Source organism: Macaca mulatta, chromosome X (assembly GCF_049350105.2).
Source record: "Macaca mulatta isolate MMU2019108-1 chromosome X, T2T-MMU8v2.0, whole genome shotgun sequence".
NCBI classification, from domain to species: domain Eukaryota; kingdom Metazoa; phylum Chordata; class Mammalia; order Primates; family Cercopithecidae; genus Macaca; species Macaca mulatta.
Genome location: NC_133426.1, coordinates 94,030,991 through 94,051,729, shown reverse-complemented (window position 1 = coordinate 94,051,729; position 20,739 = coordinate 94,030,991). Strand labels below are relative to the sequence as shown.

The 20,739-nt window shown below is 35.8% G+C and overlaps 1 protein-coding gene across 1 annotated transcript in view; it reads right to left on the bottom strand.

Moving 5' to 3' along the window:
• The window catches only part of KLHL4 (kelch like family member 4), a 166,521-nt gene that overhangs the window by 30,461 nt on the left and 115,321 nt on the right, over nt 1-20,739 (bottom strand). Inside the window, exons 4-9 of the mRNA XM_015127764.3 lie at nt 19,224-19,420; nt 14,632-14,844; nt 11,270-11,456; nt 4,380-4,604; nt 2,585-2,747; nt 645-857 (exon numbers count right to left, since the gene is read on the bottom strand). Coding sequence (XP_014983250.1) covers nt 645-857; nt 2,585-2,747; nt 4,380-4,604; nt 11,270-11,456; nt 14,632-14,844; nt 19,224-19,420 — 1,198 coding nt within the window. The remainder of the gene's footprint in view (nt 1-644; nt 858-2,584; nt 2,748-4,379; nt 4,605-11,269; nt 11,457-14,631; nt 14,845-19,223; nt 19,421-20,739) is intronic.

The following is a 20,739-nucleotide window of genomic DNA, read 5'->3' as shown; positions in this document are numbered from 1 at the left end:
ATGGTTCTCCACACACTGCTCTGTCTATGTGAGTGGGAGCTGCGAGTTAGTCCTGGCTCCTCTCCACCATTTTTTCCCCAATCTCAGTAAACTTATTTTGATTTGAGTCTCCTGAATTGGTTGAGTGATGTAGCTTGGCACAAAATTTGTTTGTTTACCACTTTGTCTTACTATTTTATAGTGTGACTATATAACAATAAGATGGCATATTCTTTTTACATACTTTATGCTGAATCTGAAATGAATATGGAATATTTAAAAAATATATTTTTAGCCTAAGAGAAAGCGTACAATTTTACAGAAGATAAATCCACTAAAAGGATTAGCATTTATTGGAAGACTACTTTCTGGTTGTTTAAAAATGTAATGAAACACAGTCTATTAAAAATAAAAATAAAGAAAAATTACAATTAGCTAAGATCCCATATTTGAAAGAGCCTGGAACAGGAGAGGACTGGAGTCTTAGAGGATCCCAGCTGGGAAAGGACTTGTTCTTCCTAGATTCCTGTTGTACTATTTAATTTTTTTAGAGTGGGCATAAAAATAAATTGATTTCCATTTAAAAGAAAAAAAAAAGTCTTTCTATTTCTAAAAAAATAAATAACCAAATAATTACATACAGAAAGAAATAGAAAAAAACTTACCGTTCCACACAGTCAGAAAGCCTGGAGCAATGGTTGGAAGCAGGGGCATCATGCCCCCCCACAACATATAAGAATCCATTATATGTGGCAACTCCCACACCTCCACGTCTTTTGGACATTGGAGCACACAAACTCCACTTGTTAGTGTGTGGGTCAAAGTATTCCATTGATTTGAGGCAGGAACTTCCATCACGTCCACCAATAGCATATAATCTAGATAAACAGACAGAACCGCGTGTATGTATATGTGTGTATACATACACACACAAAATGCATGCATAGAGTGAGAGTGAGTGAACTTTGCACAAAGCTTTTCAAGTTTCTGAAGGGTCTGACTATATATTCTACTCCTACACTATTTTGCAGTGAATAGCAGAAGTCTGTGAATAGATCATTACCTGAGGGCACCTGTTAAAATCTATCCCAACCCAAACCTCCCTTTTTCACTATCTTTGTCACAGTCATTTTAACATAATTGAATAAAAGATTTCATGGGATATGAGGCACAGAAAAAAGAGGGAAACATCAAAAGGATTGGCAGGATAGTTCCAAAGACCAACTCCAACAACCTTACAATTTTAGCAGGGTTCAATTACCTAGGAACAGAATCTGTTGTTTTTATGTATCACTTTATATTTGCATTAAAAAATTATCACTTAGAAGACATTAACTTAATAAACAACTAAGGAAAGAGGATAGAACCTAGAAACTAGATTTTTTTTTTCCCTAGGAAGTGATATTGGCTATGACATTTCTCCCATACACTTTAAAATGCCATTCTTTTGATTAGCATTTTAAAAATAATTTTAAAATTATCATGCATTAATAAAGAAGACAGACATTTATTAATCCTTATTCCTGTAAGTTCCCTTCCTGCTGAGTTGTAAACAACAGCAACTCAGCAAAGCACAATTAAATGGGGCAAATTTCATGTTTTCATCCTGTTCTGTATTAGGTAGGAGATCACATAACTGAATCACCTGACATTATTCAGGTCAGGCCACAGATAGATTTAGGAGTAGCTTAAGCTCTAAGACACTTTAAAACTGGACCTCCTCTTAACTGCGGACATTTCCGATTTATTTCTGTGCAAGGTTCTAAAAACAATGTGTTGACATTTTGACTGAGACCATATCTATGATAATGTATTGGCTTCATGCATAGTCAATATAAACACACAAGGCTGTCTCTGGCAACTGACCCAACCTATTGTCTGAAACTCGCATGATTCATTACCCTCTTATATGCTGGTCATTGTCTCCAAAGTTCCCTTTTCAGAAAGCAAATAATACCTGGTAACAATTCAAGCTCTTAGAAACTTCTAACATCATCATGTTTTAGTATAATATCTCGGAAGTGATAGGCAAGTGACAGGAAGAGGTAAATATTCAGGAAGGGTGAGACTAGGTAGGATTCTATATTTAGGAACCCTGAACGCTCAGGAGAGAGATTGTTGAAAGAATAAAAGAATCACCTTGTTATAACCATAGACAGACTAAAGTTTTGATAAAAATAAATCATAATGTAAAAAAAGTAGTAACTTCTTGAGGGTAAAATTAGAACTGGCTTGCCTGTAAAAGTGTTTCTCAAGTTTAATGTGCACAGAAGTCACCTGAAGATCCTGTTAAAATTAAGATTCTGATTCAGGACGTTTGGGGTGGGGCTAGGATTCAACATTTCTAAATACATCTCAGGAAAGGTGGATGCTGCTGGTCCCAGGACAACACCTTGATTAGCAAGAACATAGAGAATATTTCATCAAGTATTTATTTTAGACAAGTATTTTCAGTCCTAATGGAGAGTTCCAATGAAGATCTTTTATTATTGATAACAAGTACATCCAGGTTTTTTGGAATGCTAATTGATTGATGGATCACATCACTGAAGTTCTGTACTATATGACCTGGAAGCAATGAGCATGTGTGTTTCAACTTACTCACTTGTTGTTTAATGCAACAACACCAACTGTGCTTCTAGGAGTTGACATACTGGCTACGTAATTCCACTGTCGTCCCTCAGGGTCCCATCTTTCTACAGTATTTAGATAGCTCCATCCATCATGACCACCTACAGCATACATTGGTCCTTCAAGAGTGGCTACACCTAAAAAAATTAAAATAATATCTGGGTTCACCTAGGTATGCCACACACAATGAATATTGTTTCATTTTGCAAGCAATTAATTGCTTAACTTTTTTTTTGCTTATTAAACAGTTTTGCATGCATATGAATCGTTTACTGACTCTGTTGTAAAGCTAAGTATGGTTTTCTAAACTTATGAAACTTTCAGTTTTATTTACTATATCATAGAAGGGTATCATCGAAGTCAAAAGAGGCAGTAGAATGCATCACTTCTAGATACGTAATTTAAAAAGCTGGCTCTTTCTGGCAAAATTTCAATATTGTTTGTTGATATAACATGTAGATACAACATGATGTTGAATCTTAGATAAACCTTAGAATTACAGGCTGACTGCAGTTGGTCTTTATAACCTCTGGTGTTTAATATAGGGATAAAAAGATTCCCATGAGCTAACTTACTAGACAGCTTTTTAATGTAGTTAGAAGTTTGTTCCTTCAGGTATTATGAATAGCCCATTTCTGCTTCGCATCTGCTATGATAATTTACATAATTGATTTTTTTCCCCACCTTGACTATCCCAATCAACCTCTCAGTGGTATATCATCATCACTTCTCCTACCTATTTACTAATATCAATTATATGGAAAAATAAGCTTGCTCTGATTTCTCTGCAGGATCTTTCTGAGCTATGCCTAGGAATAACACTGACATAACTAGATAATATAATTATATAGTGTATTATTTGGCAGAGTCAATTTATCAGGATAATTGGGACAAGCAATACCATTCCTGAATCTGCCTCTTTTTAGCTCTGTAAAAGTCAAATCAAAAAAAAAAGGAAAGTTTTCTGTTGTTCAGCCAACTCTTAACGATATCGCAAAAATCTGGAGCCTAGTATAAAGAAAGAGGTATCCTGACAAATATTCAGGTGAATCAAAGTTCTCCACTAGGGGCACATGATTCATCTAACTGGAAACACAATCCCTCTCAATCGTCAAGTACTTTCCTCTCTAAATTGAGCTTAGAAGAAAACTCCTTGCTGTAGTTGTATATTATTTAATAGTAAATCCCTTTGAAAAGCTGTTATCTTTTTTAGAAGGAAACCCCTTTAAAATACTGGTGGAAGGGAATCAGGAGTAACCTGCAACAACAACAAATGTTTCCCAGGCTTTTATCATTTCTTTAAGTTTTTCATCATTTTGGAGACATTTTCACTAAGGATTTGGCTAAATCCCAATTATGTGCTGCTAGATTTAATTTATTTTTTTATTTTTAATTTTTTTTATTTTTTTTATTTTTTTTTGAGACGGAGTCTCTCTCTGTCGCCCAGGCTGGAGTGCAGTGGTCGGATCTCAGCTCACTGCAAGCCCCGCCTCCCGGGTTTACGCCATTCTCCTGCCTCAGCCTCCCGAAGAGCTGGGACTACACGCACCCGCCACCTCGCCCGGCTAGATTTTTGTATTTTTTAGTAGAGATGGGGTTTCACCGTGTTAGCCAGGATGGTCTTGATCTCCTGACCTCGTGATCTGCCCGTCTCGGCCTCCCAAAGTGCTGGGATTACAGGCTTGAGCCACCGCGCCTGGCCAGATTTAAATTTTTAAAAACTCTACTTACTATACCTTCTTGAAAAATACATTACGTTAAGCTCTTACCTAAGCCGTGCCGATGTGTTGACATGGGAGGCATCACAGTCCAGATTCTGCCAACTGGATTAAAACATTCCACTGTATTCAAAGTTTTTAAACCGTCTCTTCCTCCCACGACATAGAGCTTATTATCAATAACTGCAACTCCAAATTGAAGCCTACGGCCATTCATGGTGCCAATATGTAGCCAACTGTTGGTCCTGAGGTCATATTTTTCAATAGTAGTAGTACCTGACAAAGGGATATTGAACAATGGTAAAATGTACTTTTATTGACATTTTGAATTGGTATTATACACGTTATAATTATATACCCATAACTTACAGCACAGTATCAGTGATTACAATTCAAATGAAGTAAGTAGCCCAGGTAATTCTACAACCTGGGAGATAAAGCAAAGGATAATCTTTTACCAACTCTGAACCCAAATAGAAGAGTCAAAATAAAATGTTTTATGTAATATGTTTGGTTTATACCCTTACAACGCTGGCTTTGGCTATACTATTCTACTGGTGGTATCAACACAAGTGTCAAATGACATAATTTATGACAAAATACCTTGGATTCTATTATTGAATGTTTGCACATCTGTTACAGATGTAATTATTGATAACCATTCAATATATTAATTTATGGTTTTTACATTTGTTTTGGGTGTGTGTGTTTGTTTGTGTGTGTGTGTGTTTATTTGTGTGTGTGTTTGTGTGTGTGTGTGTTTATTTAAAAGACATGTAACTAAAGGACCAGGAATGAAAATTATTTTTAAATGGGCCTTTAGCTGGGTGTGGTGGCATGCACCTGTAGTCCCAGCTACTTAGGAGGCTGGGGTCGGAAGACCCCTTCAGCCCAGGAGGCGGAGGCTGCAGTAGGCCAAGATCAAGCCACTGTACTCCAGCCTGGGTGACAGACTGAGACTCTGACTATATAAATAAATAAATAAAATTCAAAAAATGTTAAATGGGCCTTTGGTGTTGACTCACATAATGTTCCATGACGGTAATGATGCAAGAGGTAGAGAGAAATTTATGCAGATAGTAAGGGCAAGAGAGTCCTTGGTGGAATTACCTTTCTAATCAAAAGCAGCCCCCCAAATCATTTATTTTCTAACAAAGAGCAGCCTGAAAAATCAGGCTGCAGACATAGATAAGCAAGCTGGAAGCTTGCACAGGGGAATGCCAGCAGTCGCACCGATTGGAAAGGGCTACCTTGGGGGCAGGCATTTCCAACATGGAGGCTTCATCTCCCCTTTTTTTTGTTACCACGTGTACAGTAAGAAAGAAACGGGTAACATGGCCAGCTTAGGCAGAGAACCTACCTGCATAATAAAAGATTGGTGTGGGGGCGGCCAGAGATTTGTGCCCTATGCAAATGGCACACCTGGTCCTAACCAGTCTTTTGCTCCCTATATATATCAGACACCACCTCTTCACCAGCTCATCTATGGACCCCCCTGCATTTCATCACAGATCTGGAAACCCATTTTTCCAGGACCCCTCTCTGTAGCAGAGAGCTATTCTCTTTCTTTTGCCTTTTAAATTTCTGCTCTTAATCTCAGTCTTTGTACGTCCTTGTCTTTGATTTCTGTGGCCATGAGACAACGAACCTCATGTGTTACCCCAGACAATGAACCCGCTTCAGTAGCACAAAATATTACAGTTGAAAATATAGAATTACAAGGTATTACTTTAAGTGTTAATATAATTTTATTTTCTGTTCAATCACTAATGTACAAAGTTTACTGCCGTAGTATACTGTCACTATTGACAAAGTGAACTATCACTACTGTCATAATGAATTGCCACTTCAGTAGGCAATGCTTCTTACCATTCATTTGTAATAGCTGCTGCTATTTTTTAGTAAAAGCTGCTTCTGCACAACAGGGAAACTCTGAATAATAACCAGGGTGGAAAATAATAGAATTATTTTTTACATCTATAGTGTACCTAATAGAGTTTGTGGCAGGTTTAAAAAATTTCATCCCAATTACACAAAGTCAACCACAGTAATAAGCAAAAACACTTTCCAGTTGTTCCTTTACTGGGAGATTTGTGAAGAAAATGCAGTCCATTAGTTATAATGAAGATGCAGTTAACATTTGAAGCAAACCCATTGACAGTTACAGGGCAATAGTATGGGGTCATATCCAGTCAAAATTTAAGCAGCGTGTATATTAAATATATAGCTGCTCCTTGATTAGATTGAATTAGCGGAAACCGTGTTTCCTTCCTCTAACTTTAAATATATTCTGATGAATAGTGCACTGTAAGTATTTGTGTTCCAAATTTGGGGTTTTCTAATACAAACTTGTAAATACATAAGGACTCATTTACTCTTTCTCTATCATTACTGCCTCTTTCACTGATAACATGGATTTGACTGAATACTGATTTATAGGTTAGCAATTGCTCTACTGACTATATTTACTGCTAAGAGGTCAAATTATAACACCTATCAAAATATCTTTTCTACATTAAATATCTTTGAATGGTAATGTTAAAACTGAAATAACTACAAACTGACATCTACTTTTATTCTATGTTTAATCAGTCAGTTTTCTCTGAATGTTTTCTACTTCTTTCCATTTCCTCATCCCAGTCTTCCTATGTCTGTATTCTTATCTGCTTGCTATAATTTTAACTTTTAGTTCTCTTTTTGTCAGTAGACTTTACCGATGACCTAATTTAGATTAGGAAATAAAAGCTAGTCTGCACTCATTGTTATGATTATGAAGATATGAATGGTGGGGTGATTAGAAAATTGTACAAATCTACATTAATCAGCTGTATGTAGAAGATTTACACTGAGAGATGTAGATGTGTGAATCATGCCAGGTTAAATTTTTCAAGGCATTAGATTCAATATAGAAGATAAAATGATCCCATAACTTTTGACTGCAACATGAGCATTTATGACTGGTAGTTCTACATATTGAAGTTTGAAGACTTCTCCAGCCCCTTTGTCCACCCCCAGCAATCCTTCAGCTAATCAAAATGTATATTCTCTAGCTGCTTTACTAGGGCAGCTCTATATTAGATGGAAAAATACAAATTCTATTTTTTTACTATCTTTTCCTTTAAAATTTTTCTGTATAAATAACTTTCTGCCTCAGAATGTTTGATATATTGTTTCTCAATTCATTTCTATGCTCTTACTCAATCTTCGTTCATCATCTATTCAAAAGTGAACAAAACCCATCAAACTTATCAGTGTTGTTGAGAACACTGTAGTTCCTGCAGTAGTAAATATATCTGATGTAATGATTTCCTCCATTTACTTTACAAATGTTCCCAAAGTGACAAGATTAGCCTTTACTTTGTCTCCTGCCATACTCTTTATTCAGAATTTATTTTGTAAATAAATAAAAATTTGCAAAATACTCTGTATGTACAAGACAGACATCCAAAGTTTACTAATTGACAATTTAACAATTTTGACTCTGTGATCATACTTAGCACTTTCTAATGATTCTTTCAAATACATGGTAGGAGTTAGAGTTAGCCCCAGCCATTAGTGTGATACCTATATTTAACAGGAATTCTGAGCTTGTTATATGAGTCAGAGAGGAAATTAGAGACTGAGGAAGCACTGTATTTCTTAAACATCAAAATATAAAAGTTATTTTTTTTTAATTTTTAAAATTTCAATAGTGTTGGGGGTACAGGTGGTTTTAGGTTACATGGGTAAGTTCTTTAGTGGTGATTTCTGAGAATTTAGTGCATCCCTCACCCAAGCAGTGTACACTGTACTCAATATGTAGTCAAAAACATCTTTTAAAAATAACTGAAACAACACACTATAAGAAAAGGCGTATGTATAGAAATTAATGTTTATACTTTTGTGAAAATATGTAAAGTAGTACATTTTTCTTTTTTTTTTTTTCTTTTTTTTTTTGTTTTTTGAGACGGAGTCTCTCTCTGTCGCCCAGGCTGGAGTGCAGTGGCCGGATCTCAGCTCACTGCAAGCTCCGCCTCCCGGGTTTACGCCATTCTCCTGCCTCAGCCTCCCGAGTAGCTGGGACTACAGGCGCCCGCCACCTCGCCCGGCTAGTTTTTTGTATTTTTTTTTTAGTAGAGGCGGGGTTTCACCGTGTTAGCCAGGATGGTCTCGATCTCCTGACCTCGTGATCCGCCCGTCTCGGCCTCCCAAAGTGCTGGGATTAGAGGCTTGAGCCACCGCGCCCGGCCAAGTAGTACATTTTTCAATGTCATACTGCTTTATACAGATAAATGCTGCCCATGTAATGTTTTTGTTATACTTCTTAGGTTTTCTTTCTTTCTTTTTCTCTTTTTCCTGTTTTTCGTTACTACGTGTTTACCCTGGTTTTCTAATAGATTCTAAAATCCCTCAAGAGTTTTGTTGTTGTTCTTTTGTCTGTAACAGTGGCAGTGTAGAAAAAGGAACATCGTATTTGAATAAGAATTTCATCTCCAGCCTTTCTTGATGTTTGTCCTTGGGTTGGCTCTCTAACCTTAAGAGGGGCAAAGTAGCGGTGACATTACTGTAACATTATTGTGAGGATTAGAAACGATGTTTGCAAAATGCCAATCAAAGATTAAGTAATCAAAAAGGTAAGGTTTTACTATTCTTTTAATGGTCTGCAACGTCCCATGAGCCTTTTATAGTGTCTCCAAATACCAGGAACTCAAAAGTGTCTCATACCCTCATTTATTTCCATAACAAACTTTGATAATAGAGTCCAGAGATTATAGGTTCATATTTCACTCATTTTTAGAGACTGATAAGGAGTTATAGATACTTATAAACATTTGTTGTAATATATTTCTTTATGGTAACAAGAAGTTAAGCAAGATTAGCCCGAATAAAATGCCAAAAATAAAAAACAAACACAAAAACCAAACAAACAAAAAATTTTCCATTTCTCACAATGCAAATTAGGCTTTTTGCAAAGTCAGAAATGAAGGACAAGTGCACTTGCATTTTTTATTTAGTACTCTTGTAATTTAAATACCAAACAAGAAATCTTTTAATATGCTATTAATATTCAATTTAGTCAACAAAATGCAATAAAACCTCAAGTTGCCAGACTGGAAATTAATTATAGGATCTCATTGTCCTATAAAACCTATCTTGTAACATTATTGTTACAAAATACAAAAATATTGTTATTTGTTATTTTCTGAAGAACATCAGTTCTTCAAGTAACCCTACAAATCTGCAGATAATTGCATTTGCAATCTCTTGTTTTATGGGCTCATGATTAATAAGCATAGTTACTATATAGTCTTCCAATTTTCAATTACATATATCAAAGAAAATAATGTGATTCCAGAAGGACTTCAAACCAAGTTTTTAAACTTTTTTTTTTTCTATCCCATATCCTTTCCTCATTTCCCACCATCCCCCAGTTTGAAGATGTCGCTCTGAGATAAACTTTACATCCTTGGAATGTTTTCTTTCCTCCACTCCCTTTCTTATCCCATTCTATGCTCCCACGCCTTACGCACATTTGTTTACCTAGATGCTTGATAAACACACACCATACTCACTTATCTCGTCAAATATTTCCTTAGAAGCTTCAGGGGCCATATGCTGATACAGACCAGACACCTCTAGCCACGATGGCACCAGCCCCTTAACCAGATGGAAGAATAAATAATTCAAGACAAGCCACTGAAGTGGGTCACAACACCTGCCACTTCCTAGCCACCCTGTCTATTCTGCATTCCAAACCCTCTCTTTAAAACCCCCACATTCCCTCTACAAATGGAAGAGTAGGAATTTTTGGAAAGAATTCCACCCACTCCTCCCGTTACTAGCATGGGAAAGAAAATCTTCCTCTCTTTATATTGCACCTCATTCTTGTTATTATGGCTTCTTTCTACAAGTGGCCAGCAGCCAGACCTTTTGCCAGGTGCAGTCTCTTTCCTTTGTGATTAACATGTGAAAGGAAAATAAATCTTGGGACCCCCCCCAAGCCACGAAGTCAAAAGGAAAAGTCAAGCTGGGAACTGCATCAGGCAAACCTTCCCCACCTTTTTATTCCTAAATAAGATAAATACTGAGGTTTTTCTTTTTTTTTTTTTTTTAAAGCTACATACCTCCCTCACAATTTCCCCACAGGGAAATTCCTTGTGGGCCTCCAGATGCTTATCCTTAAGCAGTTAACATTGAATTTCTTATTTTGACAGCTTATTTTCATAGGTGCAGGATAAAGGAATGACAGAACTCAATGTCATCCCTCTGTTCACCTGAGACAAATGCATATCTGATTGCTTCCTCTGCTTTATTGTTTATGAAAAAAAATGCAGATTCTCTAAGCCAGACTAAGGCATAAGTGAGTATTCTTGTACTTCCCTCACATGTAAATTGTGTATTCAGTGAAAAGCTAATCAGCTACTCAAAAGAATGCAACCATTTGTCTCTTATCTACTTATGCGCTAGAAGTCCCCACTTTGAGTTGTCTCGCGTCCGGACAGAACCAATGTACACCTTACGCATATTGATTGATGTCTGATATCTCCCTAAAATGTATAAAATCAAGCTGTACCCTGGCCCCCTGGGGTTCAGAATGGGCACATCCTTAACCTGGGCAAAATAAACTTTGTAAATTCATTGAGACCTGTCTCACATACTTTTGGGTTCACAAACACTAAGTAAGTTTTCCTTGAAAAGATATAATATGGCAAAGTAAATATTCAAATTTTAAAACAGCTTCTATAAAGTAAAAGTGCCTATTAAGAGTTCAACACTAATCGAAAGGTTATGTCTCATAAGGTAAGTAGAAAAATGAGGTCACAACATCATACAAAGCACCCTGTTTATGAAAATTCGCTTTAGGTGCACTCATTTAACATGGCTTTAATATCACCCTTATAATTTGGAGGCTGTTAAGAATGTATCTTTTTTGAATGAAGACACTCTTAAGTTATTTTTACCTTTCATAGCATCCATGCCTCCTACAGCATAAAGTGCCCCCACAGTTGATTTTCTAGGTTTTGTCCGAGGGCTTTGCATCATGGATCTTCTCTCAGGTAAAAGATGATACTTCATAGCTTCCATCAGGAGCTTCTGACACTCAAGATCACCAGTAAACATGGAACTGGTTTCAAGATCTGCCAGTAACTGCAAAATAGTGATGCATGGCATATGAACGGAGCGTTCACCTTAGAAAGAACGTATTTGTATTTATGTAACTTTGCAGGCTGGGCGCAGTGGCGTACACCTGTAATTCCAGCACTTTGGGAGGCCAAGGTGTGTAGAACGCTGGAGCTCAGGAGTTTGAGACCAGCCTGGAAAACATGGCGATACCTGGTCTCTACAAAAAAATACAAAAATTAGCCAGGTGTGGTTGCATGTACCTGTAATCCCAGCTACTTGTAGGCTGAGGCGGGTTGATCGTTTGAGCCTGGGAGGTAGAGGTAGAGAAAACTTGAGCTAACCTAAAGGTAGAAGTTTGATTATTTAATGTTTTTTGTTATTTAGCAAGATTTTTATTTTCACTTATCAAGGAAAATAACTAAAATTCTGCTGGTAGTAGCTAATGATCTCTGCAGATTTATTTGACACATTACTCATCTTTTGAATATGTACACATATAATTTAAAGGAGCAAACATCAAAAAGCACTCATAGAAAGTATTGTGGAAAGCAGTCAAAGAGAATGGCTGTGTCTGCACAAGCAAGAATCTCCTAGTCTACTGCATGCGGCTAATACAAGTAGCAATCTTTTTGGTGGATTTGGGGTAGTTGTGTTGGTAGTGGCGGTCATGCAAACATGCTCAGTTAAAATAATAACAGACATGGTGGATGGTATCTTTATCATCTGATCACTTCTGCAGAATATTCTGAAAGCAGGTGCTTTTTAACTGAGTTGAGATAACATGCCTTAGTAACTAGCCAGCATATTAACAAAAAGAGATGATCAATTCTTTTTATCTATCATTACCTGGCAGACAGTGACCTTATTTAACACTGATAAAAGTGAGGTAAAGTATTTTTCATGAGATGAGTTGGAGAGAAGTCAAGAGTATATTTCAGAATGTTGTCAAGAGTCATCTTAGATTGGTTCCCTTGGAGTTTTGGGTCCACAGTATCATGGGACATTGAGAGGAATAGTGAGCAGGTTGCTGGAATAGAAGAGGTAATCTTATTACATTAAACTTCTCTGAATTTTCCTGCTCTCTGTGCGTTAATTTCAGTTCTGTTCTCACTCCGCCTGTGATATCTGATGGATCTTTATTTTGACCTGCCTCATGAGAGTCCAGGCATTTGCTTAATGCATATGCTTTAGAAATAGGTCTAAAAACTAGGCTATGTATTTTTCCCTAAAAATACTCTTCAGAGATTCATCACCATCCTTTTTATATGTTTCATTTCTAAAATATTTGTAAGGTCACCTTTTACATTCTTTTGGAAAGCCTATATTTGCATGACATTGCCTATCACTACCATCAACAGGGAAAGTTCACACAGTCCATATTCTAGGTCTAAGGCATACTCAGAGGTGGGCTACCACAGTACTGTTGGTTGTGTATTTGGGCTAGAAATGTCCCTCCATTCCAATAAAATAACAGAAGTTCAAACTAAGAAGTTCACTTTGCTGAAAATGTCTTATAGACTTAAGGCTCTGTAAAGATATAATCCTCTGATCTTACACCAGTGCATCTTAAGTTTTTTATGCCTAAAGTCACAAGAAGAAATTGTTAATACACAGATTCTTCAGCCCGTTTCCCTGAAATTGATTAACTGGGTCTGCAGTGGAACATGAGAAACTGTATTTTTAATAAGTTCACAGACCCAGGAACATTTTGAAAGGCAGTCTTTGAGAATCTTATATATCATAGAAACTTTCTTGAGAATAATACACATAAGTGTAAACGTTCACCCAAACATAAAATTTCCATAGATTCTAAAGATCATCTATGAATCCAAAGATTTAGAACCTTGGATCTAAAATTATATATATATTTGTTATTTCTGTTTTTGGCTTTACTATTGCCTTATTCTTTGGATAAATTTGCTATAACCAGAAAGGTAATCAATGTTCTTTCATTGCATATGAATAGATTCTTAAGAGCATGCATATAGTTCTATGGAATTTAATTAACAGCTGGAAGTTTTAAAAAATGTGGAAAAATCCACTGGGCACAGTGGCTCACGCCTGTAATCCCAGCACTTTGGAGACTGAGGCAGGCGGATCACAAAGTCAGGAGATCGAGACCATCCTGGCCAACATGGTGAAACCCCATCTTTACTAAAAATACAAAAATTAGCTGGGTGTGGTGGCACGTGCCTGTAATCCCAGCTACTTGGGAGGCTGAGGCAGGAGAATCGCTTGAACTAGGGAGTCGGAGGTTGCAGTGAGCCGAGATAGCACCACTGCACTCCAGCCTGGCAACAAAGCGAGACTCCTTCTCAAAAAAAAAAAAAGTGGAAAAATCATCAGCAGATTAACAATCTATTTTTCAATATTAACATTTAATTAGTAACTTTGTTACAAAAGTGGATTCATGTTAATATTTATAACATTATTGATCCACTGCATCTATACAAGGTCTCTGTTTTTAATTTGGATGATATTTGAGGCCTATAGCCACAAAATCAGTATACATTACATGCATATGTGCAATATATCCACACGTATTAGACATTGTATTGATCAATTTGCTACAGAGAAAAAATTGTGGTTATCACCAATGGTGAAATTATGTGGTGAGACTGCATTCCAAAATTCAGTATGAGGTGAGTTAACCCTGGGTCTTACTCAAAGGTGTTTGTTCTTAGAATCATCTTTGCTATAATCCTTCAATTCAACATATATGGTGAGGATGCCTTTATGATTTCGTTATAGTGCATCCAAAGTATGATAGCATTTTTTGATGGTAGCAGATGATATTAATAGATATTATTCAGGATCTGACTCCTTCCTAGACTCTCCTCTGGAAGGCTATTGTACTAATTATTAACATTTTGCCTAGAAGGTGTGCAGAAAAAAAAAAAAAAAAAAAGAGTTAGCCTAGCCATTTTCCCAGCTTTTTACAAATATTATGTGGTGAAAATGAAACTAATGAGTATTCTGATGTTTATGGTTTAACCGTAGCTTTTTTTAGCCATGTTTTTTTCTGTCTTTTATTAATGCCTCTAATTGATGGCTGAATATGTCCTTCTGTGAAACCAATCTTGTACCCTCAAATTACCAGGAATCTTCTGAGAAAATAAAATTAGGCAAATAAGAAACGGATTAGTGCCTACTGGTAGTTCAGAACTATATTTTAAATTACCTAGGTGATTTTCCATACCTGTGGTGGGAGTAATGGCAGTCTGATGTAAGAAAGCAGCATCCCCAGTTCTCCTTGCCTATTCTGCACATCATGCCCCACCCACTGCATTAGAGCATGAAAAATGGTCTCTTCATCAGGCACATTAATGTCATCACTGCACAGAAGTTTTGAAATTTCATTAGCTGGAAGCAGGAGGAATTCTTGGTTTTTTATTACCTCAATGAAGTGTTCCTAGAAAAGAAAGGTCATCTACTAAAACTCTGCACTTTAGAAATTTCTTAATGGAATAAGCATATCAAAGCATTTCATGTTCTTAAACTTCAGAAAATGCAAGAGACACAGATGTATCCACTTATAAAAAATAGGTGCTCCTGCTACCCATGACGTGGATAACAGGGAACCTTCTGAAGCTGAGAGGCCAAATGCTTCCGGTGGGAATTATTTATAGAACACACAAGGTTAGCTTTAACTGCTTCACAGCCCACACAGGCAGAGTGTTGGAGTCAAAAGCGGCACTTTTTGCTCCCAGCTGCTGTATGTGACAACAGCAGCTCATGATTTCACAGCTGACTGTCTAGTTGGTCTTCAGCCAAAAGTCATAAGAAAAAGGCTGGAACTTTTTAAGGTGGTGGCTATCTTGAAAACGTAGGAGAGTTAACTCTGGCTATGTATGTGAGGCAGAAAGAAACTGAATTCCTTAGAGATAAGAAAAAAAAAATGATGAAAAACTTTCCTTTTATGGAAAAGTATGATCTTCTATTGACCAAGAGAAAAGTACTCTTTTACAATTGGTAACAATCTATAGGTTCAGGAAAATCTATAAAGGATTCCTATGAAATTTTTTCTTTAAGAAAGAGGGAAGATGTCTTTTAAATTTATATATTATGCCCGGGTAATTTTTTTGTTTTTTTTTTTTAGTAGAGTGAGACTCTGTCTCAAAAAAAAAAAATAAATTTATATATTATATCTCAATTCTTTCTTCTTTCATTGTGTTGTATTTTGTCAAATATACAGTTTCAAACATCTGTGTTTCATTTTTTTTAAATCAAAACACCATCATATTTTTTCTAGTTTATAAATATTACATGTTCTTTGTTTGACAACAGAATGATCATTTTTAATATTTCTCATAGTGAAGATCTCAAGTTTTAAATGAAATGAAATATATTTCTAAAATGAAGATAAACATACCTAACTTGCAATTTATGTTGTACAATAAACAGATATTCCAGGAACAGTGTAAGCTAGTCTCTGAATAATTGGGGTCTCTAAATAAATCGAATCACCACCTCGGCTTTACTTTTAGTTTAGTCATTGTGGAAGTGAATCAATCAAATAAGGAAGTTATCCATACAGCAATCATCAACATTGACATACCCATCAGAAAGCTCTGATTGCTGTAAGTTTCAAACTGACCTATTTAGACAAATAACCCTTTGTGATTAAGACAAACAATTGAAAGAGAACTGCTGTTCTTACTGTAGCAGATGTCTCTGGGTGAAGACCCCCCCACTTATACAAATAATGGTGATAGTAGCACAACTATTAATACATTACACTTGTACAGCACTTCACACTCTACTGATTTCTTTCACAAGCATTAAGTCATCACCAGTGTGATCTTGTGAGAAAGTGGAATTAATCTCATAAGAAAGCAGGTCATATGAGTTGTCTGATTCCCTGTGGAGTAAGTGGCAAAGTCTGGATTCAAAAATAAGTCTCTGAAATCATGCTTACTGCATTTTGTTTGATATTGCATCTGCTTTTCATAAGTGATACGATTTTTGTGAAAGAGTTGAGACAAATATAAAACTATAAAAGTTAAGGTTATACAGTACCGATATTTTATATAAACTCTGAAACTCCATTAATACTGTGGACAACTCAATATCTCCTCCTTTCTGCCCACTCTCCAATTAAAAACAAAGAGGAAAAACCTAGATTTTCTGATAGAATTTGTTATGACTCCAGAATTGCTTCCTAATAGGACTATTGAAAATTGCTAAGCAATATAGTAGATTAGTCTAAATAAAAAGTAAGTGTGGCCGGGCGCGGTGGCTCAAGCCTGTAATCCCAGCACTTTGGGAGGCCGAGACGGGCGGATCACGAGGTCAGGAGATCGAGACCATCCTGGCTAACACGGTGAAACCCCGTCTCTACTAAAAATACAAGAAAATTAGCCGGGCGAGGTGGCGGGCGCCTGTAGTCCCAGCTACTTGGGAGGTTGAGGCAGGAGAATGGCGTGAAGGGGGGGTGGAGCTTGCAGTGAGCCGAGATCGCGCCACTGCACTCCAGCCTGGGGCACAGAGCAAGACTCCGTCTCAAAAAAAAAAAAAAAAAAAAAAAGTAAGTGTAATTTTAAAGTATTCCTATATTACATGGCAGTGTCCACTACTATATAGAAATAATTAGTTTCACTTAAAGATGAATTTTAAATGGTTTTATTTGGGAATTATTTTGCTCCTAATTTCAAGGTAAACACTTACTCTATGCACCTTCCAAGGGAGACTTCTTTTGTGCCCTGGATTAACTATTCATTTTATAAAAATCTACACTTATATTGTTGCAAAATTTACCAAATGACTATCACATATTTGCTAAATGCTTCATTGGTGCAGGCAACAATCTATATGATTTAAATGGCTAATTTTATGTGTGAACTTGACCGGGTAACGGGGTACCCAGACATTTGGCCAAATAGCATTCTGAATGTGTCTGTGAGGGTACTTCTGGATGAGGACCATTCACATCAGGGAAGGCAATCTACCTTGTTCAGTCTACCAATGCACATGATTACAATTGAATCCCTAAATTGTGTAATATTATTCTTAGACATTAAAATTATTTGCATTATTAAACTATCAATACAGTACTGCAAAAACATTATTATAGCCAGATCTTTATATATTTTACTGTATTTACAATAGATACTAACATAACTAAAGAAGAGAGATTAAGAGAGACAACAATATTACATTTGTATGCACACCCTGCTTCAACACTCCGTTTTGGTCACATAATAGGAAAAGGAAGACAAGTTCATTTTGACCAGCAAAAATAATTCAAGCGTTTTTTCCCAGAATGTATTTTGCTTGCAAGTGTGTAATACGAAACAGGAAACTGCTAATACTTAGTTCAAGAATTTAAATAATTTAATAGGAAGTTTTCATGTTTATTTTTTGTGGTAGAATAAAACTTTGACCTTCCTAATTCCTGTTCCTTTAGATTATATGGCATCTGTATTTAGGACACAGGAACATAAAAGGTGTAATTAAATGATATATTTTAAAATGTCAATCCATTATAATATGATTCTCCATATAATGGTATTGCTTGAGGATTATGTTTCAAACTTCAAATTTTGAGCAATGGACCTAGGGTGGGAAGTAGGAGGAAGAAAGATTTGATAAGAAGTTTTTAAACAATTGAAATTTTAGAAGTTAAAAAATTACCTTCTGTATAAAACTCCAGAAAAATACTCTTTATATACATCTCTATTCTAAAAAATGCTACATTTATGATTTCAACGTGTGACTTTCTATTGTTCACTTGTATACAATTGCCTTTTGTTTTTTAATATTAAATAACTGAAGCAATTTCATTTGTTTGAAATATTTTGATTGGGTTTCACAAAATGATCCATCTCGTGTCCTTCCCTTCTTCAGAGGTTAAAAAAGTTTATTTTTACTCTGCATCAGGGAAGTATTAGCATCTATTGTAAGGCTTTATTGAATATCCTCTGTCCATTTAATATGCTCTATCTTATCACATGCAACATTTAAATAATTACCACCTATGAACATTTGCCTTTGATTTAAATGTTAATAGAATTGAAAGGGATTTTAAGTTAGTTGCATTAATGAATTGAACTGTAAGTTATTTTTAACCAAAGTAAAATTTGTTACTAAGACATAAAGAAGTTCATTCAATAAAATTATCCGGGCTGGGCGCGGTGGCTCAAGCCTGTAATCCCAGCACGTTGAGAGGCTGAGGCGGGCAGATCACAAGGTCAGGAGTTCAAGACCAGCCTGGCCAATATGTGAAGCTTCATCTCTACTCAAAATACAAAAATAAGCCGGGCATGGTGGCGGGCACCTGTAGTCCCAGCTACTCGGGAGGCTGAGGCAGGAGACTCACTTAAACCCAGGAGGCGGAGGTTGCAGAGAGCTGAGATTGTGCCACTAATTTTGGTAGTTTTTAAGCTCTGACAATTATTGACCCATTAATATTAGCATTTTTCCTTATTGAAAGACACTTCACTTTCTTTATAAATCATAATTTGTGCAATTTTACAAACTAAAGCTCTAATTGTGCAAAAACATCAGGGAATTAACATTATCTTAATTCTATAGATTCTACTTGAAATATACAGTTGTACAATTTATTTTGTGGCAGTATTTTTATTTTCTCAAGTTTGGGGATTTAATGAAACATCTGTAATTCAAAAAAGGAAAAGCTTGCTTGAGTGCAGGTCAACCAGATAAATGTTTTTGTTGAATATATACTATGTGAAAGTCATCTACAAGTTATATAAGTTTATATTGCTTATTAATTTTATTACAATATTAACATATTTTTATTACAAGTTAAGTTGAAGCAATTGATTTTACCATAGTGTATTTGTGTGCCACATTCAGAAGTTCTGTACAGCCTTGCGCGTCTCCAAATGATCGAATCCCTAAGCAGTTTGAAGGATGGAGCTGCTTTATGAGAAAATTGGAGCAAACATCAATGACCTGAGTCAGCTGCAGAAGACAAGCTGCAGCCAACAAACTTTCAATGGTATCTTCTTTCAGTTGCAGGATTCCTAGATGGTTTGAAAAAGCAAAGAATGATTATAAGTTCCGTAAAGTAAAAGATATGTCAGCTAGTTAAATTTCTTTTTATTTTCCTCTCTAGTAGAGCTGTGCTTTTCAACAGATCTGGAGCACATTTTGAGGCTAATATACACAAGACAGTCTGTCCGTAAGCACTAGTAAGATGGCTGAAATGAACCAGATTAGGTTATCAAAAATGACTATAGCAAAAAAACAGTGAATAACATTATTGTAAAGAAGAGCAACTTGTTATTTCTTTATCATCTTAAGCCTGCATTTAAATCTTATATCGATCATTGCACATTGCATATATGTACATGAGACTATTAGGTTGTACCTTAAACACATGCAATTTTAATTTTTAAATCATTCCTGCATAAAGTTGAAAAAACTGTTTCATTGCCATTCAAAGAACATTATGTCATATTGTATAAGAATCATACAACTGGCCATGCAAGTAACTGTCATTTGTGAGGAGGTAAACATCTTGGTAAATAAGAAACACATTAAGCTTAATTGTTCATTTATTTTGTAAGAAACGCATTAAGCTTAATTGTTCATTTATTTTGTAAGAAGAACACTGAGCTTTTATGTCTATTTTTTTGTATCTACATTAGCTGGTAAAGATGTATTTGCCCAAAATATTATCTCTGGAATTGACCCCTGGCACTGTCTCAAGAGGAAGCATATGTTGCCAAGAGTCTACAAATTAAGAATTACTTATTTGCTTTGTTATGAAAAAAATCTGACTCTTTTTGAAAATATCTGTAATGAATTTTTAAAAACAGAATCAGAAGCAATTTAAGTTAGTCCTTTCATATTTATATGTCTGTATTATTTTTGGAATAAGTGTTGTTGATTAGTTATTGCAAAAATTACGTTATTTTTATGAGTCATTCCTGCTTTTTATTGTTTTAGCCATGTTATAATGTTTCAAATGGCTGATATCAATTACAAACTATTCCTCTAAAGTTTTTCCTTCCAAAATACCTTAATATGGGGCCCATATCGTTGCATAACCATGAAGAAAAGAGTAATACATATTGCGAGGTCCTCTATACATAGTTCAACCTGTAAAATATATTTTAAAGGGGTCCAGCCCATCAGCAGACTTTCTCGTGTTGTTCTTGTTCTGATTTTGAAGAGAGCGCCCTGCCCATATCTCATGAGACCTAGAGAAGTATGAACTATTCTCCAATTCAGATATAAATATTCATCTGCTATAGACATTTACATTTGGTCTGTTTATTAGAAAGAATATTCATTCGGAGGAATAGTTATAAATGTCTCGGGCACAGTAGGAAAGCAT